This window comes from Enhydra lutris, unplaced genomic scaffold (genome assembly GCF_002288905.1).
Source record: "Enhydra lutris kenyoni isolate GAN:26980312 unplaced genomic scaffold, ASM228890v2 scaffoldscaffold59, whole genome shotgun sequence".
NCBI classification, from domain to species: domain Eukaryota; kingdom Metazoa; phylum Chordata; class Mammalia; order Carnivora; family Mustelidae; genus Enhydra; species Enhydra lutris.
Genome location: NW_019154143.1, coordinates 11,565,649 through 11,592,414, shown reverse-complemented (window position 1 = coordinate 11,592,414; position 26,766 = coordinate 11,565,649). Strand labels below are relative to the sequence as shown.

The 26,766-nt window shown below is 41.5% G+C and overlaps 1 protein-coding gene across 1 annotated transcript in view; it reads right to left on the bottom strand.

Moving 5' to 3' along the window:
* Window positions 1–26,766, bottom strand: part of LOC111158423 (transmembrane protein 87B) — a 49,505-nt gene that overhangs the window by 7,391 nt on the left and 15,348 nt on the right. The window contains exons 6-15 of the mRNA XM_022520425.1: window positions 25,530–25,620; window positions 23,468–23,529; window positions 23,047–23,230; window positions 18,512–18,611; window positions 13,862–13,955; window positions 12,246–12,317; window positions 6,585–6,693; window positions 6,444–6,502; window positions 6,030–6,133; window positions 4,146–4,219 (exon numbers count right to left, since the gene is read on the bottom strand). Of these exons, the coding sequence (XP_022376133.1) occupies window positions 4,146–4,219; window positions 6,030–6,133; window positions 6,444–6,502; window positions 6,585–6,693; window positions 12,246–12,317; window positions 13,862–13,955; window positions 18,512–18,611; window positions 23,047–23,230; window positions 23,468–23,529; window positions 25,530–25,620 (949 nt within the window). The remainder of the gene's footprint in view (window positions 1–4,145; window positions 4,220–6,029; window positions 6,134–6,443; window positions 6,503–6,584; window positions 6,694–12,245; window positions 12,318–13,861; window positions 13,956–18,511; window positions 18,612–23,046; window positions 23,231–23,467; window positions 23,530–25,529; window positions 25,621–26,766) is intronic.

Below are 26,766 nucleotides of genomic sequence, written 5' to 3'. Positions count from 1 at the left end.
AGTGTACATCAGTGTCTTTCTATGAATATTACTTTCATTTCTATAATTTTTTCTGGATAAATAAATAGCTTGGCATAGAATGGCTGGGTTGGGGGCGCCTGGGTGGCTCAGTTGGTTAAGCGACTGCCTTCGGCTCAGGTCATGATCCTGGAGTCCCGGGATCGAGTCCCACATCAGGCTCCCTGCTCAGCAGGGAGTCTGCTTCTCCTGCTGACCTCTCTCCTCTCATGCTCTCTCAAATAAATAAATATAGTCTTAAAAAAAAAAAAAAAAAGAATGGCTGGGTTGTATGGTAGGCATAGGTTCAACTTTTTAAAAATCAATTTTTTTTTAAATTTTTAGAACCAAATTGTTTTTTTAAAGAAGTCTTAGTACTTTACACTCCTTCCAGTAGTGTCTGAGTGAGCTAGCTCTTCTATATCCTCTCCAACATTTCATGCTGTCAGTCTTTTAAATTTTAACCATTCTAGTGGGTATGTGGTGGTTTCTCACTCTAGTTTTGTGTTTCCCTGATAACCAATTATACTGAGCACCTTTTCACATGCTTATTAGTCATTCCTTTGTCTTCTTTGGTGATGTGTCTATTCAAGTATTTTTTTGTTTTTACAAATTGAGTTATATTTTATTGATTGATAGGAATTTTACTTATATTTTAGATACAAGTCTTTTCTCAGATATATGTACAGAGAATTTTTTATTCAAGTCTCAGCCTGGCCCTTTGTTTTCTTGTTTCTCTGGATGAGTATTTTAATTTTTGTAAAGTCAATTTACTAGTTTTTAAAATTGTATGGTAACTGCTTATGTTCTAAGAAACTGTCTAACCTAAGGTTTTTAAGATATTTTGTTTTCTTTCAGACGAGTTAATAGTTTTTTTGGGGGGGGAGGGAAAAGGGAGGGAGAGAGAGAATCCTAAGCACGTTCCATACCCAGCTCAGAGCCCAACATGGGGCCCAATTTCACAACCCTAAGATCATGACCTGAGCTGAAATCAAGAGTCAGACATTTAACCGACTGAGCCACCCAGGTGCCCGCAGAAGAGTTATAGTTTACGTTCTCACATCTAGGTCTGTGGTCCATCCTGAATTTATTATTATGTGATATCTGTATAAGAAGTCTAGGTGAATTTTCCTCCATGTGTTCATCTAGTTGTTCCAGAACTCTTTGTTGACAATACTATTGTGTCCTCATAGAACATCGTGGTTCTCTTGTAAAGATCAGTTGATGAATGAGGTTTCCAGTTTGGAACTACTTTAATTATTGCATTCCTTTTATTATTAATATTTTAAAATTTCATTTATTTATTTATAGAGGGGGGAAGGGCAGAAGGGGAGGGAGAAAGAGAATCCCAAGCAGACTCCACGCCTAGCAGGGGCTTGATCTGGGGCCAGATCCCACAATCCTGAGATTATGACCTAAACTGAAACCAAGAACAGGACTTTCAACCAACTGGGTCCCCCAGGTGCCTTTGTTGCATTCCTTTTAAAAAGCAAAACCTTTAGAAACCTACTATGTGAAATCAACTGGGTACTTCGAAAAGTACGTTCTCCAGAATGTTATTTTAATGCAGTAATGACAACAGTATCAACTGACCATATACGTGTGGATTTATTTCTGGACTTTTTTATTTTTTAAAGATTTTATTTATTTATTTGACAGAGAGAGACACAGAGAGAGAGGGAACACAAGCAGGGGGAGTGGGGGAGAGAGAGGTAGGCTCTCCACTGAGCAGGGAGCCTGATGCAGGGCTTGATCCCATGACCTGGGATCATGACCTGAGCCAAAGGCAGACACTTAATGACTGAGCCACCCAGGCACCCCTGAACTATATTTTGAAACATTGCTGTGTTTCTCCATCCTTCTGCCAATATCACACTATCTTGATTAGTATAACTTGAAATTTTCATAAGTCTTGAAATTACTATAAGTCCATTAATTTTATTTATTGAGATAGAATTTCCACACTATAAAATGTACCATCTTGAAGTGTACAATTCGGTAGATTTCAGGACAACCATCACCACTAATTTCAGAAGATTTTCTGGATGCCTAGGTAGCTCAGTCAGTTAAGCATCTGCCTTCTGCTCAGGTCATGCATGACCCCAAGGTCCTAGGATCAAGTCCCACATCGGGCTCCTTGCTCAGAGGGGAGCCTGCTTCTCCCTCTGCTTTTCCCCTCACTCCTGCTCTCAATTTCTGACAAAAAAAAATAGTATCTTTAAATGGTACTTTTTTAAAAAGATTTTTTCTTTATTTGACAGAGAATGAGAGAGAGCACAAGAAGGGGGGAGCAGCAGGCAGAGGGAGAGGGAGAAGCAGGCTTCCCGCTGAGCAGGGAGCCCAATGTGGGGCTCAATCCCAGGACCCTGGGATTATGACCTGAGCCGAAGGCAGACACTTGACCCACTGAGCCACCCAGGTGCCCCAATAAATAAAATCTTCAAAAAAAAAAAGAAAGAAAGAAACAACAACAACAAAAAGATTTTCATTACCCTAAAAAGAAACTGCATGTCTATCATTCTGTCTCTATGGATTTAACTTTTTTTTTTAAATAATGTTCCTTTTAATAAAAAAATTTTTTTTTATTTATACATTTCACAGAAAGAGAGATCACAAGCAGGCAGAGAGGCAGGGAGAGGGGGAAGCAGGCTCCCTGCCGAGCAGAGCCTGGTACGGGGCTTGATTCTAGGACTCTGAGAACATGATGTGAGCCGAAGGCAGAGGCTTAACCTACTGAGCCACCCAGGCACTGCTGTATGGATTTTCCTTTTATGAACTTTTCATTTAACTGGAATCATACAATTTGTGATCTATAGGATTGGCTTCTTTCACTTAGTATAATGTTTTCAAGATTTGTCCATGTTGTAACTACAAGAATGTTTGGGCTCCTGAATCATGTTCTCTGCTCAGTGGGGAGTCTGCTTCTTTCTCTGCCTCCCCCTACCTATGCCCATGCTCTCTATCTTAAATAAATAAATAAATAAATAAATAAATTAATTAATTAAAAAAAAAAGAATGGGCTCTTCTAGGTCCTTTACTTTTTCACACATATTTTAAAATCAGATTAACTGGGGCACCTGAATGCCACAGTCGGTTGAGCGTCTGACTCTTGATTTTAGCTCAGGCCATGATCTCAGGGTCCTGGGATCAAGCCCCATGTCAGGCTCAGTGCTCAGTGGGGTGCCTGCTTAAGATTCTTTTCTCCCTCTGCCCTACCCCCATGCTCTTTCAGTCTTTCTCTCTAAAATAAATTTTTAAAAAAACAACTCTCTAAAATAAGTAAATAAAATCTTTTAAAAAAATAAAATCACATTAACTATTTTTTTTTTAAGGTCAGTTAGAATTATGATTGGGATTGCACTGATTCTACTCATCAGACTGTGGTACTGACTGCTTAATAATATTGAGAGTTACAATTCATAAACACATTATAGCTCTACACTTACTTATTCTCAGCAACTGAATTATGTATTGTTGCCTTAACAGATGTTCCAAGTACTATGGTTAAAATTAATAAAATGAGGGGCACCTGGGTAGCTCAGTGGGTTAAAGCCTCTGCCTTCGGCTCAGGTCATGATCCCAGGGTCCTGGGATCGAGTCCCACATCAGGCTCTCTGCTCAGAGGGAAGCCTGCCTCCCCGCCCTCTCTCTGCTTGCCTCTCTGCCTACTTGTGATTTCTGTCAAATAAATAAATAAAATCTTAAAAAAAATTAATAAAATGATAAAGTGCTATGTAGAAATTAATTGAAAGATGAAAATAGCACTAAAACTATAATTACAAATGCTATGGGAATGAACAGATATTTATAATTCTGAAAAGCAAGAAGAGGTGATTCAAGAAAATTTAGCAATCCTCGTTAAGAAGATTATTAGGAGCTAAGCAAAATCTAAACTAAATTATTAGTGTGAAACAGTATACCTACTTTAATACGTAGACTTTAAAAGCAAACAAGTAGCAAAAGCACAAACTACATTAATGATCATGAAAATTTCGTTACTGACTTCCTTTTGTGACTGTCTACCATAAAAGGGGTTTGGGCAGATATAGTTTTAAAATTATTTTAATAGGAAAAAAAATATATCTGACTTTGCATCATAAGTAAAGGTACAATACAACGGTCATTTAATAAGAGAACATGTCACTTACTTAAGTTTTCAGATGGTACCATAAATTCTTCAATTTCATCATCAGAATCATCGATTAACGGCATGAAGGCATATCTACATCAGAAACAAGGAGTAGTTTTCCTAGTATATTTAAACCTGTTCGGTTTTCAGTTGATATCTAAAAGCGTCATTACATACAGAAATATTTACATTTTAAAAATTTCTTATAAATTCAAATAACGAATATTTAACTAATTTTACTCTCAAATTAGGAAAAATTATTAGCAATCCAACAGTGAAGGTGGAGCTCCAAGCCCTGCTGGTGAAAGTGTAACTGGATAAGATCTTTCTGGAAAGCAGTTCTTCAATGTTCAGGGAAGGGAACTTCCTGCTCTACTTTTTTTCTCCCTGTTAGGTTTACCCTCCCTGCCCACTACTTGTTAACTTAACCCCTAACAAAAGGTGAACTGCTAATCTTACTGGTGAAAATAAAGCGTACCGACTGAGCCACATTTGCTAGGTAAAAAATACATTCAGAAAGGATTGCTGATAATAACAATAATCCTAGAAGCAAAGTGCTTAATAATTAGGGACTGCTTCTATAAATTAGGCTACATTCATATCATGGAATGCCAAAGAGCCATTAAAAATAATGTGGGAGATCGAGGGAGAGCTGGCTGGCTCCATCAGTAGAGCAAGCTGCTCTCAACTTCAGGGTCGTGAGCTGAAGCCCCACATTGGGCATGGAGCCTACTTAAAAAAAAAAAATGGGGTATATCTATACAAGATGATATGGAAAGAAACATCTTAAACAAGAAGGTGAAGAGCAGTGTATATGTGTATGTATGTATTTCTGCATAATTATTAAATACTTTTACAAAAAAGATGTATCTATTTATGAGAGAGAGAGAGAGAAAATGTGTGTGTGTGTGTGTGTGTGTGTGTGTGTGTGTATGCGCGTGCACACGAGCACACATGCACAATGGGGTGGGGCAAAGGAGAGAGTCCTAAGTAGACTCGGCACTGAATTTGGAACCTGACTCAGGGTTTGATCTCATGACCCTGAGATCATGACCTGAGCCAAAACCAAGAGTTGGACGCCTAAGTGTGCCACCCATGTGTCCCAATTATTATGTACTTTTAAAAAGAGAGGGAGAGTGGGGCACCTGGGTAGCTCAGTGGGTTAAAGCCTCTGCCTTCGGCTCAGGTCACGATCCCAGAGTCCTGGGATCAAGTCCTGCATCAGGCTCTCTGCTCAGCAGGGAGTCTGCTTCCCTTCCTCTCTCTCTGCCTGCCTCTCTGCCTACTTGTGATCGCTGTCTGTCAAATAAATAAATAAAAAAAAAAAGAGAGAGGGAGAAACACAACACACAGTATATACTTTTCAGTTCCCTAGAAGGGTATTCAAGAAACTTCACAGCCCTTTCCCTGGGGAAGAGGAGTGAGGCGAGGGCAGGTGGGCTTTCCCATCACATGAAGCCAATGGAACAACCTGAATATACGACTCAAGCTCCTTCTGATTTTGGCCCCACCTTTCCTTTTCAGCTTTACTTCCCTCCAATGTAAGCAGTATTAACCAAAATCAAATGCCTCAATGACGACGAAGGTATACCATGTTTTCCCCCACTACCTCAGAAAATGTACATTCTTTCTCAGCTCAGCTTTTCATGGCTCTGCTTCTTTCCTTGAGGAAGATGCTGCCTTTCAAGGAGGCTTCCTCATCCCTCTTCGGTCTTCCCCCGGACTTCCTAGTTCATACAAATCTTATTTCACTGTGTTGCATTATGTCCATCTCCCTACTTGACTGCGTACTCCTTTAAAAGAGAGGACTACTTTCTCAGTTTCTATAAATGGGTTTTTATTTGAACACAGGAGCAGTGATCAACAAATGCTTGCCAAACTTCCATTTTCCTATGTTAGGTACCTCTGATTGTTTGCTGACGGTCTCCACAAAAACATTATTACAATAAGGATAAGTGAAAAAAGGAAGCTCCAAAACGCATCATCAACCCAGCGTTCCATCCAATCCTATAAGGACAGTTCAAACATAAAATGTTAATTTTTTGATAAACACAGACAGATTTCCCATTCAAATAGTGTACAACGACAAACATGAATGAAATCTTTCTAACCAGTCCATCTTCCAAATCAGTACATGTTTTTTTAACAAAAACTAAGAAGAGCTCTTTATCAAATTAACATGAATGCCTACTTCAGCCCTATAACTAATCAGATAAGTAAAACCCTAACACAAATTATATACTAGAGCGTCATAAAGAACTTCCCAAAATAGTATAATTAAAAATGAAAACTATTTAAATAGGAAGATTATACTTACTGATTGACATTTTGCAATTCTAAATGTCTTGGTCGTCCACACCATAAACACTATAGAAGCTGAAACACACCAAAGAAGTCACCTTTGAAGGAACATGTAATACTGAAATAATTATTATAATAAGAAAATTAAATAGCTTACCCAGTACGGCAAAGATCAGAGTATTTGTAAAGTGCCTGTATAAAGAAAATTTCACTGTGTTCTTTCTTAGTCTTAGAGTCTTCATAGTTTGTGCCAAACTTATAAATATGTGCAAAACGTTAAGGAAAGACATTTTAAATAGTAATAAACAGTTTAAAAACAAAATAAGAATCTCCTACTACATTTCTAAAATTAGTACTGGTAAATATAGTTCCTGTAAAAACCCAAAAAATATTACTTTAACCAATATTGTATGACCACAATACTGATTTTATCACAAATCTTGCTTTACATTTTACTAATGTCTGAACTAACTAAATTCTGGGGAATACAAAAGGCAAGAAGCCCTATGATGTTCTCCTTCAATGCCCAGCTCCCAAAATACAGGATAGAGCAGTATATACACTAAACAACGAGCCCTCTTCCCCCTTAGGCCAATGACTCTTACAGATCACATTATGACATGCCCTTAGGCTTGTGCCTTTGTCTCTGTTTCTTATTTTGTTCTTTCCAGTCTACTCTCTTTTTATCCTCTGAATGACCATAAGTAAGAAGGGAGGTCATCTATCAATTCCACTGTATAAATTGAAAAATGAAGTATGTTAAATAAAACAAATCTGGACTTGGGTCAGGAAAGAGATTACTGCAACAGGCAGAGGAGGTTTGCTGCCATGGGGAGGATTTTCCAACTCTTAAGATCTGTAAGAGTTCCACAGGTCAGGCCAGACAGGGCTTTGTTTTTGTAGGGAGGGTAAACAAGACTGGTAAGCAGGTGTGGGGAAGTGGGTGGCATGACTGGCCAGCTGCTCAGGGAGTCACTTTCCCTGAGGTGTGCAGATTCTCAAGAGGGGCCACTAAGTAGGGCTGTGGTGGACAAAGGCTCAGGGACCCAGGGAGGGAGACTGCTTAGTCTGGTGCAGGGAGGGAGACTGCTTAGTTTGGCCAGATTGGTCAGTGGGGAAACAGGTCTGGCCTTGTCACTGGTAACAACGGGGCATCTGGGAGTCTCATGTAAGTCCTATTGGACTTAGGTCTCCTCTAAGTTCTTTGGAGTAAGCCTTTTCCTGGAACACGAAAGGGTGGGGGTTTTCTTAACCAGGGCTGTTTTCCAGGAGCACAGGGGTCAGGTAAAGCTCAACACTGTCAAGTATGAAGAATCAAAAAGAGGCTTCTCCACTGATTCCTTGGCAATGAAGCCGGGATTCAAGCCAGGGCTCTCTTTGTAAATGGGAGTTGCTTCTTCTGGAGCACACCACCAGCTTTGTTCCTGAACCGTACACCAAAAACAACAGAGTGGAGCAAAAGAACAGAAGCAGCAAACTTTGTATTTATGCCTATTTTAAATTTCAAATACTTCCATGAATCAGAAACTTCATGGTAGTACTCACAAAACTGCTATTTAGTCTTTCTAAATGACCAGTGAGTTACAAAAGAAGATCAATTTCTAAAATAACACAATACAACCAATTAAGGCTACTGTCAGAATTTACAGAAATGTAAATATGCTGTATTCACTGAACATTATCAAGAGAAATACTTTTTTTCAAAATTCTTGACTGAAATGAATTTTCTATGTTAAAAATATGGTCACACTGAATAATTCAAAAGCATTCCTGAGAAGCCGAGGAATAAAAAGATCAGAAGCAAATTCAAAACTGCCTAAACCTCCCTTTACCAGGACACCGTTAAATTTAAGTAAAGCTTAAATCATTTCTCCCCTTAAAGGAAAGTGGTGACAAAAACAAACAGGCCTGGTTATCCTGAAGCGAGAAGCAACAGGAACATGCTGTTGCAGTAGGAAAAGGATATCCACCAGCACAAGCCAGAGTCAAGGAGAGAGAGAGAGGGAGACTGGCCAGAAGCACAAGATCAGAGTCACTTGCCTGCAGCAAAACAGCACAAAATTAAAACAAGCAGGAAAAAAAGAGGAAGGGGGCTTCATGAGAAAAGCAATGGCTTTGATTTTTTCAGGTTATTTCTAGTTTTACTTCAGAACCGGACTGTTACAGGATAGCTATGTTAGGTTCATCGAGCAAAGCAGAGTCGTCACACAAGCGCTCAGTTCTGTATATAGACCTGCTTCTTTTGCTTGCCATTTGTAATAATTTAAAAAAATCTACTCTCTGTCAAATAGCCATCTAAAAGCAAACATAGGAAAATCAGGTGCCAGCTGAAATGGACAAAGTTTCTTCATCTCACCATGAAACACTAACCAAGATAATTTTAATTTCTAGATTTCTTTATGACTCTTATTTCAAACTGCTTTATTAAAAATATTGATCATTAAGCAAACTAAATTTTTTCCTTGTTTCTCTTATCTCCCCATTCCAATTTGGCACATTATGTGTTGGAATGGTCCAAAGTGAACACTGTCCATAAAGGTGATAAATTACCCTCATTCAAATCTCGATGGAATTGGGCCTTTAGAACTGCTTGTCTTTGGAAGTTCCTGCCAAGCTGCATTACTGTTTTTTCCCAGTGAACTACCTTGTGGATGGTTAAGAACAAATCTTTGAAAAACCTACCAGTAAATCACCAAGAAAAAACATAATACAGATTTTTAAAAATGCCAGGTCTATAGCTCAGTTAGTTGACTGAAAAACATACTCGCTAACTTCTTAAAGGTTCCAAACATATATACTTTTGGAGACAATTCCAGATTAAGCAGATTATCTTAAGCTCACTTTCTAAATGCACAATGACAGAAGGGAGGAAGTGAAGATCTGGAGCTGGCAATGCTGAGACTACCAGCTAGGTTCATCTTCACCACGATTTTGCCCATCCTGTTGGCACGTAAGTTCATCCTACCTGCCCCTTTTCCTCGGGTCAGCCGAGAATCCCTAACGAGTGATGCGGCTGTGGCAGAACAGGAATCACGGCCCCTGGGGATTAGCTCTCATGGCCAGAGCACCGTCATGGGCAGAACTGAGCAATGTAGTTCACCTTTTTTAACAGCTCAATGTCTTTAAATGTGTTTTCATGTGGAAAATATAAAAATTACACTACTGTAAGCTTAGTATCATTCTTGGAAAGGATGTATTTAAGTATAATTTTTTTCAACAAACATGGATTCTAAACTAGTAGCTCTGAACAAAAGTAGAACAGATTTTTAAGCAAGTTCGGTCAGAAACAACTCTTTAAATCAGGTATTATTTCTTAACTAGATACTCCTCAGACAGTAGGGAATCCATGGATATAATTTTGTGGACATTTTAAAATGCCCCACTGCAGGCAAAACTTTTGTGGGGTGTGTGTTTCTAATCTTGTGAAAAGAGGCTCCCCAGCTTTCAATCGACTTTCAAAGGCATCTTTGGTCCCAGTACCCAAACAAGGCTAAGAACCACTGCTTTAGAGAGTAGGGATGGTAAATTAAAAGGCTTTTTTCTTTTGTTTTTAACTTGGAAGCATACTAAAAATTCACAAATAGGGAGTTTAAAGAGCAGACACACTGGGTTTGGAAAAAATCACCCACAGGGGACTCAAAAAGGCCATGTTTGTTAGCATGCCTGCAGAAAGAAGGGCTTCCTTGCAGAGGAACACAGGCAAACTCAAGCCCTCTGGCCTTCCTACGAGAGGTAAAGATGAGAAAATGGAAAGAAATTACAAGGAAACAAAAGAACAGTTAATATTAAAAGCAAAAAGACAAGTATCAAAGACAATGGAAACAAACAAAAAACTTGGTAAAAATAAAATCTATCTATAGAAAAGAGTTTCAAAGAGGATGTAAATGCAGAAGAAAGAGATAAAAATAATGTTTCGGGATACACGTAACACTGCATTCTGCTCTGACCAGGTCACAGTTTCTTTAGAGCTCCTCCCATTTCCTCGAATGCAAATTAGAGGGCTCTGCCTTGGAGTTAAACAGACTCCACTGGAGTCACTGAAGCAGCGAGGAGGGTCCTCAAGGTTACTTTGCTTCTAAAACTTCTGCAGTAACATGGCGTCTGCCTCACCAGCGTCACTGAGGCTGCTCTCTTGCTGTCGCATTGTGACCTCTGGAATGACCAAAGCCACGTATACCCTAGCAGTTCATCTCTCTGTAGTACTGGCCACTGCTGACCACCCCTCTTTACCAAAGCTTCACCCCAGGACAATTTCTAGTTTCTTCTACCTCCCTCCACCCAGGTGTTTCTTCCATGCATGTTTCCACCCCCATTGGGCACCATCCTGGTCCTCTCCTCTCTCACTGGTCTATGTGTTCTTGGGTCACTTCCATGGGCTGCAACCTTCTTTCACATGAAGATGACCTCCAACATTCATCACCAATTCCAATTCCTCTTACAAACCCAGACAGGGATTTCCAACTCTGCTTAACACTAATGCCTTAGGTGGCTCACATTTCATCCATTATGGTCCCTTCCCTAAGTTCATTGCCTTGGGGATGGCAACACTATCCCCAGCCACCCACTGAGACAGCAAGACCTCTCTGGAGCTCTCTCCCTTCTTTTCCCACCCATTTCTACTAAGTCTATCATCTGGAGTCTTTTTTCCATTCCCTCTGCCCTATTTTTAACCCTCACCATCTCTTTTTTGGACTACTGCAAATAACTCTTTATCAGACTTCCTATCTCTAGACTCTAGGATCTCCTTTTCCAGGTCATTTTTACATTTTTATTTATATAAGATTTTAAATTACTTCTATATCCAATGTGGGGTATGGACTTACAACCCTGAGATCCAGAGTTGCATGTTCTTGGGGCACCAGGGTGGCTAAGTTGGTTAAGTATCTGCCTTTGGCTCAGGTCATGATCCTAGGGTCCTGGCATCAAGTCCTGCATCAGGCTCCCTGCTCAATGGGGAGCCTGCTTCTCCCTCTGCTCCTCCCCTTGCCTGTGCGCTCGCTCTCTCTGTCAAATAAATAAAATCTTAAAAAAAAAAAGAGTTGCACACTCTTCCAACTGAGCCGGCCTGGTGCCCCTTCCAGGTCATTTTTAAATGTCATTCTTGAGTTCTTTCTAACACAGATTTCACCATGCTGCTCACCTGGGCAGCTTTGATTTCCTTTCCTTTCTCCCCACAGAAAGAACATGAGACTCTTGAGCACGTCATTCTACCTTTCCCTTCCGGCCCCGCCTTCCATGGTTCTCCCACATACATCCACTTATAGGTAAGCTACTCCGGGACTTTCTATCACTGCCCCCATATTTTCATGCGTCCAACTATTTCTTCCCCTCTATTCTTCCCAGGATGCCTTTCCCCCAATTCTTTTCCCAGTTAACCCAATCTGTTCCCTTGGTCACAATTTAATGTCACCACCTCTGTTGAAGTCTTCCCTGGTTTTTGCACTACAATTACTTTCTCTTTCCTCTTGTTTGCACAGCACCTCTTTAAAACAGCAATTACTATTGCTATATTGCTCTGAGTTATATGTTTGTCCTCCCTCCCAGAGTGTGAATTCCTTAAACACAGGGACAATACCTTTTTCTTTTCTGCCTCCTCAGCACAGGGCACATAGTGAGTACTTAAGTTTGCTGAACTAACAGAAAAAATAAAAGATATTCTTTTTTTGGGGAATGATTGCTTTTTCACCTTTAACTAAATTCCTATACTGAGGTTAAAAATAATGTATACCTACATTTCTTTCTATTATTATAAATACAAACTGAAAGTAACCTGATTTTAATGGTACAGCAAACTACTTTAGGACATGGTAAAGGATATGAACCATACAAAAATGGAGTCAATAACTGCCAAAATAATGTCACCAAAAAGAACAGCTAAATGGTTAGAACCCTGAAAGATAAAAATGGAGGAAAAACCTGAATGTAAACATTTCATTGTATCATAGAAATTATATGAAAAAGAAAAACAATTTAGTTCATCTCATCCCTTTACAAAAGCCACATAAAAGTTTTATTCCTAGAAAATTTGTGTCTAAGCATATGGAAATTTTTGTTTTGGCAGCAACGTCTATCTATTCAATCACAATGTAAAATTGTATTATGAAATGGCAAGTAAAACGTGTCATGTCCCCCGCCCCACTTAGGTCAATTTCAATCTCTCCCCTCTCCACACCAAACCTATAGCCAGGGCCACTAATGAAGTGGGCTCCTGATCTTTCCTACTATCCATGAAGGGACATGAAAAAAGAAAGAAAAGGAAGCGTGGAACGGTAAAAACAAACCATAGGTGAGACATTTTGATCATGGGTTGACAGAAAATCATATTTAAAAATTATATTGAAGATGTTGGCTATGTAAAATTTTAAAGAAATACAACATATATATATATGTATATATATATATATCTGTATATCTGTATGTGGGATATTTATCTTTTTTCTTTCTAGCAAGGACTAGTTCCTGTAAATTATATACACAAATGTGAAGCTCTTCACTAGTCTGTACAAGTAAAAATAAATGTACCTTTCAAAGAGTCAAAGATGGAAAGTACAGGTGTATTTAATATAGAAGGCAGATGTATCAAAGATAACAGAAAGAAGGAGAATGAGGCTTTTAACAAATTGAACAAATGGCCTGCTTCAAGATCAAAATATGTGAAGTAAACTTAATCTGCAACATAAGATCATTCATTCTGTGCAGTGATCTGATTTACATATCTAATCCAAAAAACATTTTGGGTAAAAATTACTAGGTCCTTTGAATAAAGAAAAATATAATAAGCTGATTAATCACTCAATTGTCAACCATACTATTAAGAAAAACGGAGAGCTAGAAATCTAGGGGTTTTCCCAGATATAAATGTTCTGCCTCCTCTTAGAGAGTAAAGCATTGCGGCCCACATTGCCTGAGTCATTTCCCCCTGGATGCTAACTTTTCGTGGTTCTTCCAAGAAGGGAGTCCACTGAATCTCCACACACTGAGTCCCCAAGAGCCGGAGAATACTTATAACCAAATGAGACTTCAGAGTGATGCGCTGTAATGTCTGCATGTGTGAAGGGTACAGTTAATTCTATTCACTTCCACGTGTTCAGACCAAGGGTTAAGGAAGAAATGAATGTGTTCAGACTTCATAGTGACAAAGACAAATGTTCTTTATAAAGAAATAACCGTGAGCGTTTTTGAAATGGAAACAATTCCTGAGCTGACATCAAATGGTGCCTTCATAATCAGTCAGACTTTAAGAAGTGCTCTGTCTGGACTTTAACTACTTTCAGGAAGTATTTAAAAAGGGAAATATTCCTTAGGGGGAACAGAAAAACTCAAATTGGACCTTTTTCATAAATGTCCTATCTTTAAAAGTTCAAATCAGGAGATGGAAAGTAAAACCGTATTTCATAGCAAAAAGGGATGGAAGTGGAATTACGCGGTTTTTACCCCAATAACTCGCATCACGCCTTCAATAGCTGCGAAGATAAAGTAAAGAATCCCCAGTCCGACCACCCGGTGCATGACTGTTCCTAAACGGGGCCTGAAATGAGAAAGAGAAAACAGGAAAAAAAGAAAAAGAAAAAGCACCAGTAAGTAAAATGCATCTGAATATAGTAACTGGTCCCATTTCCAACATAGAGAAGTCATCATCTAGTCAGATCAGTCTGCCCCCCCGCATCCAGCCTCTGCTTCCTCAGTTTTAAAAAAAAAAATAGTCTATTTCCCAGGAACAGGGCACAAACAGGCTTAGGAGAAACAGGCCTCCTGCTCTAGGCCTAGAAGCTGTACTGATGCCCACGAAGCAACACGCTGAGGCCGCCCAGGTGCCAGAGGGTTAGCATAAGCAGGTACTCACTGCACCGGCTGGAAGAGGGGCTTGAGGAAACCTAGGAGGCTAAGAGCCAACTTGTAAGTGTCCCTGGCAGAAACAGTAACTTAATTCTTTCATGAACATTACTTAAAAACTGTTCTGGGATATGTTTTGTTAGATAATCCACTGATTTTCTGACTTGGGCAGAAAAAGAACAGGAGTATTAGGCGTTTGTATTCTCTTCCCTTTCTTCTCTCAATCCCAAAACAAGAGGGCTAACACACTGTAGCTTCCATTCTTTACACTGAAAAAATTAAAATAACATTTTTGGTTCTTTAAAAATATCAATGATTTGGGAAAATGCAAAGACAGTGATTTTTGTGATGAGCAATTTGAAAACAGAACTGAAATTTCATGAAATCTGCAAATCAGAGCACAAACATTTCAGCTCCAAAACCCTCTGGCCAGAGTAATTCGAAGAAAAAACTAATTTTGGAAAAATACTTAATGTAGTCACTTTAAAACAAAATCCAACTAAAAATTCAACTAATAGCCACAGCTTATATTTAAGACTCTGTATCTGATTTAGTTCACCTAAATTCTGACTCATTACAGTCCCCTAACTCGAACCTTCCACCTGCGAGAACCATGAGTGCTCTAAAGTTCATAACTAGAACTGTGGGTTGTATAAGATTCCACACGAGGACTCTGTGTTCTGTATACTGTATTAAGGCCAAAAACAAATTTCCCAAGACCCCAAAAAGCATTTGAGAAGGAATCTCAATAAATACCCAATGGATGGGGCGCCTGGGTGGCTCAGTGGGTTAAAGCCTCTGCCTTCGGCTCAGGTCATGATCCCAGGGTACTGGGATCGAGCCCTACATCGGGCTTTCTGCTCAGCGGGAAGCCTGCCTCCTCCTCCTCTCTCTCTCTCTCTCTCTGCCTACTTGTGATCTCTGTCTGTCAAATAAATAAATAAAATCTTTTAAATAAATAAATAAATAAATACCCAATGGAAAGAAGGTTTCCTGGCCAAAATCTTCCTAACTACATCAATCTCAAGCTCACAAGTATATGTGTGTGCATTCAGTGCATATTTACGGAGGGCCTACTATGTGCCAGGAACTACACTGGGGCCTTAAGCAGCAGGATACAAGACAGGCAAAGCTCCGACTCCACAGAAGTCACATTGAAGTGGGGGAAAGAGACAACAAATCCTAATATATGCATCAAGCAGTGCTTTAAGAGGGGTGAGGGTCCGAGTGACCGAGGAGGGTGTGTACCCCATTGCGAATCCCGACAGCGCTAGCCTCCCTGGGAGAGGACGGTGAGCAGAGGCAAGAGTGAGAAAGCAAATCATGCCCAGGATCCCAGGATCCAGGGGTTAAACACTTACAGGCAGAGGCCTTTATCACACCGTGGGGAAGTGTCTGTTGTGTTTAAGGAACAGCAACAGCAATAAAGCCAGCAGGACAGGGCAGTGTTCAAAAAGGGAGAATGGCAGGAGGTGAAGTCAGCCATCTAAGAAACCAAAGAAGGGAATTGGGTTTATTTAGCAAGATGGGTGCAAAAGTAATGAGATCTTCGTTATGTTTAAAAAGGATCATCTCGGCGGATGCTATGTCTAAAAAGACTGACCGGAGACCAGGGCAGATGCAGGGAAACCAGTTAGGAGGGTACTCGAGTCATGTAGGGAGAGACGATGGTGTTTGGAACCAGGGTAGTGGCTGTAGAAAGGAGGGGTGGGTTCACTCTGGGTGTGCCCTGACATTAGAGCCAAGAAACTGGATGAGCGTGCCCCAGGGACGTGAGCTGCTGGAACAGAGGTCTGGGGCCTGAGTCTGGAGCACTTCAGTGTTGGGAGTTCAGGAAGACAGAGTCCAGCAGGGAAGCTGGGGAGGAGGAGCCAGGGCTCTAAGACTCAAACTGCCACAGGGCCCTTGCACAAAGGCTGAGCAAGGCCATGTGGTTTGGCAACAGAGGTCCAGGTGACTGACAAGAGCAGTCTCGTTGGAGGAGTGGAGGCAAAAACCTCATTAGGGTATATTCAGAAGAAAATGAGGGAAGTTGAAGTGGCAAGTACAGATAATGCATCTGAGAAACGATGCTGCACAGGGATGAATAGAAATGAAGGCGGCGGAGGCGGGGGGGGCCTGGGTGGCTCAGTGGGTTAAAGCCTCTGCTTTCGGCTCAGGTCATGATCCCAGGGTCCTGGGATCAAGCCCCACATCGGGCTCTCTGCTCAGCAGGGAGCCTACTTCCCCCTCTCTCTCTCTGCCTGCTTCTCTGCCTACTTGTGATCTCTCTCTGTCAAATAAATAAATAAAATCTTTAAAAAAAAAAAAAAAGGAAAAGGAAAAAGAAACGAAGGGGAAGCAGAGGAGAGGGCCAGCGGGGATGGAGGTTTGCTTCGGAAGATGACCAAAGTACCAGCATGCCGATAGCAGTCATGCCCCTCAGGGAAACGGATGACCCTGGAGGAAACACGGCCGGCTGCTGGAGCAGCCACTGGACACATGAGAGGTGACAGGATCCAGAGCACAAGGGCAGGGGCAGGACTTAACCACTGCCTTTCAAGAGGAAGAAAACGCTATACATGGTCCAGATGTGGGGGGACGGCACAGATTTGGTGGCAGGAATGCACTGAACTCCCTTCTGATGGCTTCCATTTCCCTGGGGAGTAAAGAACCAAGATCAGCTAAGGTGGACATGGATAGGGAGTCCGAGGCTAGAGGGGAGAGAAGGGGGTAAAACAGTCTTCTGTAGAGTGGGAAAGGGACTGCCAACTGGCAAGAGGATCTAGAAACTGCCAGGGGCACTAAGGGCACACTTAAGAGTTCTGGGTTATGAAGAAGGGAAATGAGCCCACACTGTGGTCAGGCAGATTCTGCTGCTCGGGTATGAGCCTGAGGCTCGAGGGAGGCCAATAAGGAGAAAGGCAGAGAGCTTTGGGTGTACGTGGGCATTCAGCACCCTATAGGATCAATGGAGGATGGCAGGATCAACAGGCCAGAAGCCACACTAGGATCAAAGAATGAAGTGAGCTGATCTGTTAGGAAAAGTAAATGGGAAACAGAGAAGATGACAGCTGAAAAGAGGATTAACATTTGCAATGATAAAGAGGGTACAGTTAAATATAATAATAAAGTCTAGAAAGTGGAGTGGGAATCATAATTGAGGTGAGGGGACAGGTGAGAGCAGCTGAGGTGGGGAGGTGAGATCGGGTTACTCACAGGAGCACCCACACGGATACGAAATCACAGAGAATTCTGGCACACGGGGAAGCGCTGAGAAACAGAGAGAAGCAAGTACTCGGAGAATTAAGGGATGAGGGCAGAAATTGGAACTTGAAAGGCAACTGCAGTAGGAAGATAAAGCAGGTGTTCCAGTTTGAAAGCTTGAGAGTTTTACAGAAGAACAGTCCAAACAAAAGGGCAAAGAGGATAAAGAGGACAAGCTCTTCCATGGTCATTCCCAGTGACTCATGGGCATGGGAGAGAAAAGATGGGGCCCAAGAGGGTCTGGAAGAAGCAGGGTCCTGCCTGGATGGCCAGATTTTAGTCTGAAATCTGCTGACCTGTTTAGTCCTCTCTCCCTTACAATACTCAATACTCAAATACAATCGTAAAAGCATAATTTGGGGTGACTGGGTGGCTTAGTCAGTTGAGCGTCCGACTCTTGATCTCAGCTCAGGTCTTGATCTCGAGGTCATGAGTTCAAGCCCTGCGTGGGGCTCCATGCAGGGAGCTCCATGCTCCAAAAAAAGCATAACTATGTGTCTAGGAAAGAGAAAATGGTTCGAACTTTAAGAATCATTAAAAATTTTCCTATCCTTAAAGTTGATGACTTATTCATCTAACTATAAAAAGCCACTGGAGGGGCGCCTGGGTGGCTCAGTGGGTTAAGCCTCTGCCTTCGGCTCAGGTCATGATCTCAGGGTCCTGGGATTGAGCCCCGCATCGGGCTCTCTGCTCAGCAGGGAGCCTGCTTCCCCCTCTCTCTCTGCCTCTCTGCTTACTTGTGATCTTTCTCTTTCTGTCAAAAAAATAAATAAAATCTTTAAAAGAAAAAAAAAAGCCACTGAAATTCAAATTCAAGATCTTTACCTGAGGACAGTGTAAAGTGGTCAGTACATTGAAATCCCTTAAAAACACCTTCTTGCAGGTGTTTCCCTACAGGGTTTGTAGAATGATACTGTGATGTGTCCAGTTTCACAGACTCATAATGTAGATGGGAGGAGTCACAAGACTGGAAGCTCGGTATCTTTCCAACACGCCAGTACTTACTTCACAATGCCGTAGCCCAGACTCACAATGATCACGAGGAGGCGAGCCAATGTCCTTTTAACTGCAGATATCAACTCTGCAAATATCAATAAACCTTGGGCTGTGGGGAGGAAAGAAAAGAATTCATTCTGTATACATCTAGAGGCCTGCCACCAAAATTCTAAATATGTACTGTGTATAACTATATTCGGACCCCAGGTGAACTGGCCATATTTACTTTAAAGGTCAACTAATCCATCTGATGTTTGAAAGCCTCATTGGAGGGGAATTTGTTACTCCTGGAGAATTCACTGACCCTGTATTTGCCAGCACTATTGGGCACCGCTTGCATACATCAATCTAAAAGCTGGCTCCCTCAATTTCCCTCTGTTCTTGCTGTTCCCCTTGAGGCTACGAAGAACTATATCACTCTTTCTGTCCTATGTATATTTGAAAACCATAAGGTCCTCTTAGAGCTTTCTTTTCTCCAAGTTGCCTTCATCATTTATTCACTTATGCTCCTACTGTGTGACTATAATGGGAAAAGAGACACCATGATCACTGCCCTCATGAGATTATATTCTGGTTAGGACAAGTAAACAGACATAACAACACAACTCTGCGTGATGAGTGCTATAGGCAACACAGTATCTCCCAGGACTGTGAAGAAGCCAACCTAATCCACACCTGAGGGAGGTACGAGTGGGTTTTCAGAAGAAGTAATATCTAAGTCAGGATTTCAAGGCCTAGTAAAAATTAACTATTTGGGGGAAATTAGGGGGAAAGCAAAATTAAAGGTACAAGAAAAGGCACGGAGGAGAAAGAGGAAAAGTAAAACATACTGCAAGAATTCAAAGTTCAGGATGTCTGCAGCACGGTGCAATGAGGGACGTCAAGAAAAAAGGTGGTCAGAGAGGCAGGGATAATCACACAGGGTTTTCAGGCCGTGTTAGGAGTCTGGATTTTATGCTAAGGGCAGTGAGAAGTCAGTGACAGTTAACAAGGGAGTAAAAAAGGAATTGGTAAACTATAGCCCATAGGCCAAATCTGGCCCTACATCTGACTTTGTAAATAAAGTTTTATTGGGACATAGCCATGCCCACTTGTTTACATGTTGACTGTGGCTGTTTTTGTGCTACAATGGCAGCTGACTAGTTGAAACAGAGACTGATGGCCCATAAAGTCAAAAATATTTACTATATGGCCTTTGCAAAGGAAGTCTGTTGACTCTTGGAGTAAAACTGACCACTTTATCAAGACTGCTCTACTTCACGGCTTGGAAAGGAACTGGGTGACAGACAAGGAAAATGCTAAGGAGGCTACTCCAGAAATCTAGGTAAGAGATGAAGAGAGCACAGCACTGGCAGGGAAGACAGAAAAAACAAGGCAGACATTCAGAAACCAGTAGTAAATCTACCTACTTATTTTTGTTTTCAGCTCACAATTCTCCAACTTATCCACAAGGAATCATATCAAATGCTTTGCAGACAGATGTGGAACTAGAGGGAAAGGAAGAGGGTGGCAAGAGGATGGCGCCAAGATTGACTGGCTCAGCCAGTCTAGGTTTGAACTACAGTGAGTCAAGGACAAGGGCAGAAAAGGTGCGTTCCTTTTCTGCCATACAGAGACTGAGAAGTCTGTAAGGCATTCAGAAGAGTTAGCAGGTGACCAGCTACTAAGTCTGCAGCTCAGGAGAGACATCGGGCCAGGAGATTAAACTTCAGGAGGAAAACAACAGCTGAGCCCTCCAAGACAGCATGTGGAATGTGAAGAGATCTAGGATGACAAATGGTTACGGGTGGTGTGTTTTCAAATTCCTTCACAAGCGTTTTAGTCTGGACTATTTCCCCCTTGGAGGAAAGCGATTATACAACCTTCCTGGTACAGCTAGACCTGCCAAACAGGAACCTCCACGTCTTCACTGCTAGTCCTCCTGCTGTTACCAAGGTTGTAGGAGCTAGTGGGATGCAACCATCCTATAATTGCCCATGCTGAGTTTACTCTTCATCAGCTTCACCCTTTCCAAGTCCTTTAAAAGTTGCCCATTGGTTCTTCTGTGATTTGTACTTCAACCCCAAGATCAAGGTCTTGCCTATTAAGTTTCACCTTTCCATTCAGGATACCAAAACTCTTTGATCCTTCAAATACTTCCAGGTGAGAAGGGTCCATCTAAAATTATTGTCTATACCCCCAGTATTAACAACTCTGCCAACATCACACTGTCCATGGAATTTTAGCGCGTATTCTCTGCATATGCATAGGTCTGCAAGGAACATTAAGTGGATCATAAGGAGAAACCAGCAACAAGGTCTGAAACCTGTGAGGCAGACATTATTCAAAACCTCCTTCTAACCCAGTGGTTCTCCACCCTGGATGTGCATACTACAATCACACGGGAAGCCTCTCAACAGAACCAGTTCATAGGCCCAGGCCAACCATAGCCTCCGGCCCTAGTATTGTCTTAAAGCTCTTCAGTGATGCTTACATGCACCCGGGGATGAGAACCATTGCTCCAGACCAGGGCTGTCCAACAGGAGTTTCTGGGATGATGGCAATGTTCTACATCCACGCTGTCCAATAAAGTAATAACCGGCCACGTGTGGCTCTGAGCATCTGAAATGCAGCTAGGACAACTGAGGAAGTGAGCTGCTATTTTAATTTCAAACACCCAGATGTGGTCTATAGCTACCACACTGGACAACACGGCTCTACACTGACAAAATGCTGACGGGTAGTTACGTGCATGAACCCTTTACACATGGTCGCACAGCCAGTTTTCAGCTCACATTTCTCCACCTTGTCCACAAGAAATCACAGTTGTCAAATACTTTGAAGAAGTCCAGCTATACTCGGGGCGCCTGGGTGGCTCAGTGGGTTAAAGCCTCTGCCTTCGGCTCAGGTCATGATCCCAGGGTCCTGAGATCGAGCCCCGCATCGGGCTCTCTGCTCAGTGGGGAGCCTGCTTCATCCTCTCTCTGCCTCTCTGCCTACTTGTGATCTGTCAAATAAATAAAATTAAAAAAAAAAAATTAAAAAAAAAAAGAAGTCCAGCTATACTAAGTGTAGCAGCACAAAGCAAGTCAATGCGACGTGACCTATCCTTAAGGTCCCCGTGTTGGGTCCAACAATCACTGTTTCCTGTCCCTGCAGCGTTTTTTCCAAAGTCTATCCTTCCAGTATCAGTGTTAAGCAAGACAGCCTGGGTTACAGGCTTCCTTCCCACTTGGGAAAATGAGAAACAGCAGGAGCCCTGCGGTCTTCTGGCACCTCTCCTTTTCATAGGACTCCTCAAAGACACCAACAGCAGCCTGTGATTTCTCTTTCAAGGCCTTGTATCATCTCAGAAAGAGAGCTTCAAGTCAAGGATGGCAAGTGGCCTCTCATCCCTTCATGTATCTTAGGCTGCCACTCTTCACTGTACCTTCCCTAGACAAGGCCACACCATACCTTCCCTAGACAAGAGATGCCAACCACTAAAAGCAAAGGAGCTCAACTGCCTTACTTAACGTTCAAGAATACTCTCCCCGCCAACCATGAACGGCAGCCTCACCCCTCCTAGTTCAGTTCAGAGCAAACACACACACGCAAACAGCACTAACTTTTCATGGTATAATAAGATCTCTAATATGCCTCCCTGGATATTTGTCCCTTCTTTCTTCTCTTATACACATCCTTTCATTTTGGGACATTATAAATATTCCCCAATATAAAGAAAGCAGTATAATCAACTCCTCTGTACCCAATACTCAGCTTCAATAACTTATCAACATTATGCCAAATCCATTTCATCTATACTCCAACTCACTCTTCTTTTTTTTCTGGAGTATTACAAAAATAAATAGCAGACATAACCACACCCTATGAAAGTCAATACAAAGCTTATTTTAATGGATCACTCAGAAGCACATTCCTGAGAGCTTTCAACCCTTTCGCGCTACCTCCCTTTCCAAAGTTTTGGTGATGCAACTGTACCTTTACTTCTCTGGGCTTTTCGCACGCTACCTTCTAGAAATCTGACGCACACATCTGTGATGTCCAACTCCCTGCCCTCCTTAAGTAAACTGTGCGGGGCCTCCAATGGCCACGTGAGGTTCTCTGTGACAGTGAGGATACAGAGAACACTAGATGGCTGTAGGCACCATCCATCCCCGCACTACTGATTTTACTCCCTGGGGTCCAATTTTCCTTCTTTTCTTTTATGGAGGAGACAGAAGAAAGAATATGGGAAAAACACAGAGAAATATGTTAAAAGGATTAGTAGCACCTAAAGTGCCCCTGTCTGGAACTTTTGCTGTTTTAAGTCAATCACTGGAATGGGAGTTTTCTCCTCCCCAGGAGGAAAGTGAAGGAAAGCAGTGGAACAGAAAATGAGGACAGCTCATCCACTAGCCTAGATCAGAGCCCCACTCTGACGTTCCCTTTGTGGCTCTTGTCCTCTTCATCTCTAATGCAACTGTTTCCAAACCACTGTACAAAGGAGGCCTCCCACAGCTCTGTTCACAAATGCTAGGGGTTCCCTGGATTGTACTGCATTTACAAAGAGAGTCACAGCTTACTTGATAGCCCAGTGCTGCTGATGTTTTGATATTCAGAATAAAAAACTGCTTTTTCAAGCATTCCCAGGAAAATAACAGCTGCGATCCAGAACTGAATTCTTAATATATCTTTCCAATAACAGGCAGACCACATCAGCCAGAGTACGCCATATAAAATATAAACGATACACATCACCATGTAAAACTGTAGGAAGAAAAGCAATTTAGTCAATTAAGGCTTGTGATCATTTGAAAATGGACACTTCTTCATTCAAGTTATCTAGTCTTTTATTTTCCTGTCACTCTGGAATCAGAAATAGAGTGTATGCCAAAGCATTAGCTACTAAAGGATACCATCGCGAGCTCTTTAAATTGTTAACATTACCAATTAGGATAAAAAAAATCATTTTTTAAAAAGGAAAAAATGATAAGAAATACTCACAATCATCAGAGGCCAATCTGATGCAGAAATATATCCATGAGGCCCAATCATAGAAAGAGAAACTGGTGAAGATGGGGATAAAGAAAATAAAGAATTAAATGACCCATTACATTTTAAATGTAAGCCCATTTCCCAGAAGGCTCTAAGAGTACAAACTGAGCTAACAAATGCTGAATTTTTACTTAGCACACACAAAATGTGGGATAATTACTAGTCACTGGCATGTCAGCTCATCAAGATACCTTTACTTGTATACATGCTGGTATCAAACTAGGCCAAGTCTGATCTTAGGCAGACAGCAGAGCAGTACTGGCCTTTGACTGGCCCCATGCCGAGTCACTGACCTCACTGAGGACTCCGTCTTCCTTAATGTAACTTGGGATAAAGTACCGGACTCAAGCATCTGGTTGGGGTTGTTGTACAAGATAATAATAAGCGGGGTGCCAAACACAGAACCAAACTGTCTCAGTAACTGCTCCAGTTACTAACTGGTGGGGTCTTCAAACTGCCTGCTGGTATCAGGGGAAGAGACACAATACCTGGGAAGGTGAGAGAACACACAGTCTAGGTGGCAGAGTGGCCCCAATGTCCCTGGCTCTCTTCTCTGGCCCCTTATGTCATCTCTAGGAAAGGCCCAACTTCCCATTCTTCCAGAGCAGCCACCTCCATCGGCTTCCCCTGTCGTACACCAGTTCTCTGCCTCCTCTGAAGCAATGCCTGTGTCCGCTCAGTACTTTCTGCCTCCTCACAGGACTGTGCAACTCTTAAAGACAAAGACTATCTTCACCTCTGTGCTCCTAGTGGATGAACTTGAGCAGTTTGCAAATGCCCAGGACGTTCACATACTGTTGACTACTACTGGTCCAGCAGACACTCACTCAGGATGCCTGAGTGGTTCAGTTGGTTAAGCATCTGCCTTCAGCTCAGGTCATGATCCCAGGGTCCTAGGATAAGTCCCCCATAGGGCTCCCTGCTCAGCAGGGAGCCTGCTTCTTCCTCTGCCTGCCTCTCCTCTTGCTTGTGCTTGTGCTCTCTCTGACAAGTAAATAAATAAAATCTTAAAAATTATTTCATAGAAAATGACAGCCGAAGCAATTCTAAGATCTCTGAAAGCATTCATTCTCTTAAAAATTGTCTTTTGTGGGGCGCCTGGGTGGCTCAGTAGGTTAAGCCTCTGCCTTCGGCTCAGGTCATGATCTCAGGGTCCTGGGCTCTGCTCAGCAGGGAGCCTGCTTCCCCCTCTCTGCCTGCCTCTCTGCCAACTTGTGATCTCTTTCTGTCAAATGGATTAATAAAATCTTCTAAGAAAAAATTTGCCTTTTGTAAGCCCAGTCTTGCATTGGGTACTAGGAGAGGAACCATAGAGCTTAATTAGACACAGAGGGCCTACCTTGGGGGACAGGGGTGGGCAGGGACCTCACAGACCCACAGAAGCCACAATTGCCAGATAAGCTCCTTCTACTCCTAAGCTATAGACAGATGCTTTAAAATAAAAATTTTAAACCTCCGATGATGGCCATTTTCATCAGACAATATAATCTACCTCAAATACAACTAAAATGTTGCCTACCCATTTCTATATTAGAAAATTCTTTTTTAAATCTATAAGGATGAAGAATTTTATATCCCAGTATGGTTTGAAATTTTAAAAATTTACCCTAATTTTAAATTTCCAATCCATTAAAAAATATTACAGTTAAGATAAGCATAAAGTTTTAAAGTTTTAAAATAAACAGATTATTTTTGTTATTAACAGAAATAATTTTTTTTTAATTTTATTTATTCATTTGAGATAGAGACAGAGACAAAGACAGAAAAAGCACAAGCAGGGGGAAAGGCAGAGGGAGAAGCAGGCTCCCTGCTGAGCAGAGAGCCCAATGCAGGGCTCAATCCCAGGACCCTGAGACCATGACCTGAGCTGAAAGAAGAGGCTTAATCCACTGAGACACCCAGGCATCCCTTGAGTGACATTTTTAACAAAAAAAAAGTAGATTTGGGTCAACGACAAAAATATAGAATACAGTAAAAGCAGACAGCAAAAATGCATGCAGTTCAACTATACCATTCAAATTCCATCTTGCATCTGTTTTTTCCGTTTTGATAGAAACAATAAAGATATGAAACCCATCTCTCTGTGTTCTCGCTACAACATCCTGAAACAGGGGGGAAAAAAACCCTTTATGTTATTTTTTTAAAAATTGCTATATAAGCTACAGTTAAGCAACTGTCCACCACATTTTAAAACAACTTTTAGTAATTCAATGGGGTTAGTTTTTACTGTTTTAAAACAATGGAAAGAAATGGTAGACAGTGGAAGGATAGCAGACTGTGGAAGGGCTGCCCCTATACCTGCCCCTCTCAGACCCAAAGCAATGGAGGAAGAAAAAAGCTTTTTCTACTGTTGAGTTTTTCCCCTTTTAATATTTTTAAAGGATCTCCCCCGGAAACTATCATTCTATGTTTTACTTATTAATACCATTCAAATATTTTTTCTAATATTACACTTCCCATATTTCATTCTAATATCAAGCATTCAGTTGTTAAATGTGGCTGTTTTTAAACTGAACTGGGGGAGTAAGAAGTCAGGTAACATTGTTAAAAAGGCTGCACAGATTCAGTACATAGGTTCAATTACTTAAATTCCCTAACATCTATGTTACTAGCCGTCCTGCCAGGAAATGAAATTGCCCCCTGTAATGCCTAGGAATGCTGCAATGTCCTACATAACTGGATCAAACTTCACATTCACCCTTCCAGAATATTCCCTATCCTTTCCTTTCGTTTCCTACTCCTCCACCTGCAACAGAGTCTGTGCAGAGCAGAGTTTTGTCCCAGCCACTGCAGAGTGGAACATATTTCCACTCTGAGATCACTCTTTAAGATCACTGAGAAACTTAGAGGCACAGCATCAAAGCAAATGGTTAGCCCTCCCAAAGCCACCTTCAGTCCCTACGCTCAACTGCTTCCAAGCCTCTTCACCTCTTGGTCTTTTGACTTTTAGGAATTCCTCCAAATACCAAATTCTCTTTCCCCTGGAGCTACATTCATGGTTTCTATTTCTTTACATCCTTAATGATGATCAGGACCAGCCCACTGTTATGTTAGGCATTTGAAAGAAAGGTAGCAAAGAAGTTAACCTTAAATTACAACTTCAAAGGAATTTTTAAACAAAGTCAGAAATAAGTAAATACAAAATTCATACAGATACACATAAAAAAATACACTATTTGAAATAATGCTTCTTTTTCTCCCCCTACTTCTAATCACCCTACTGTATATTGCTCTATCCAAGTATCTAT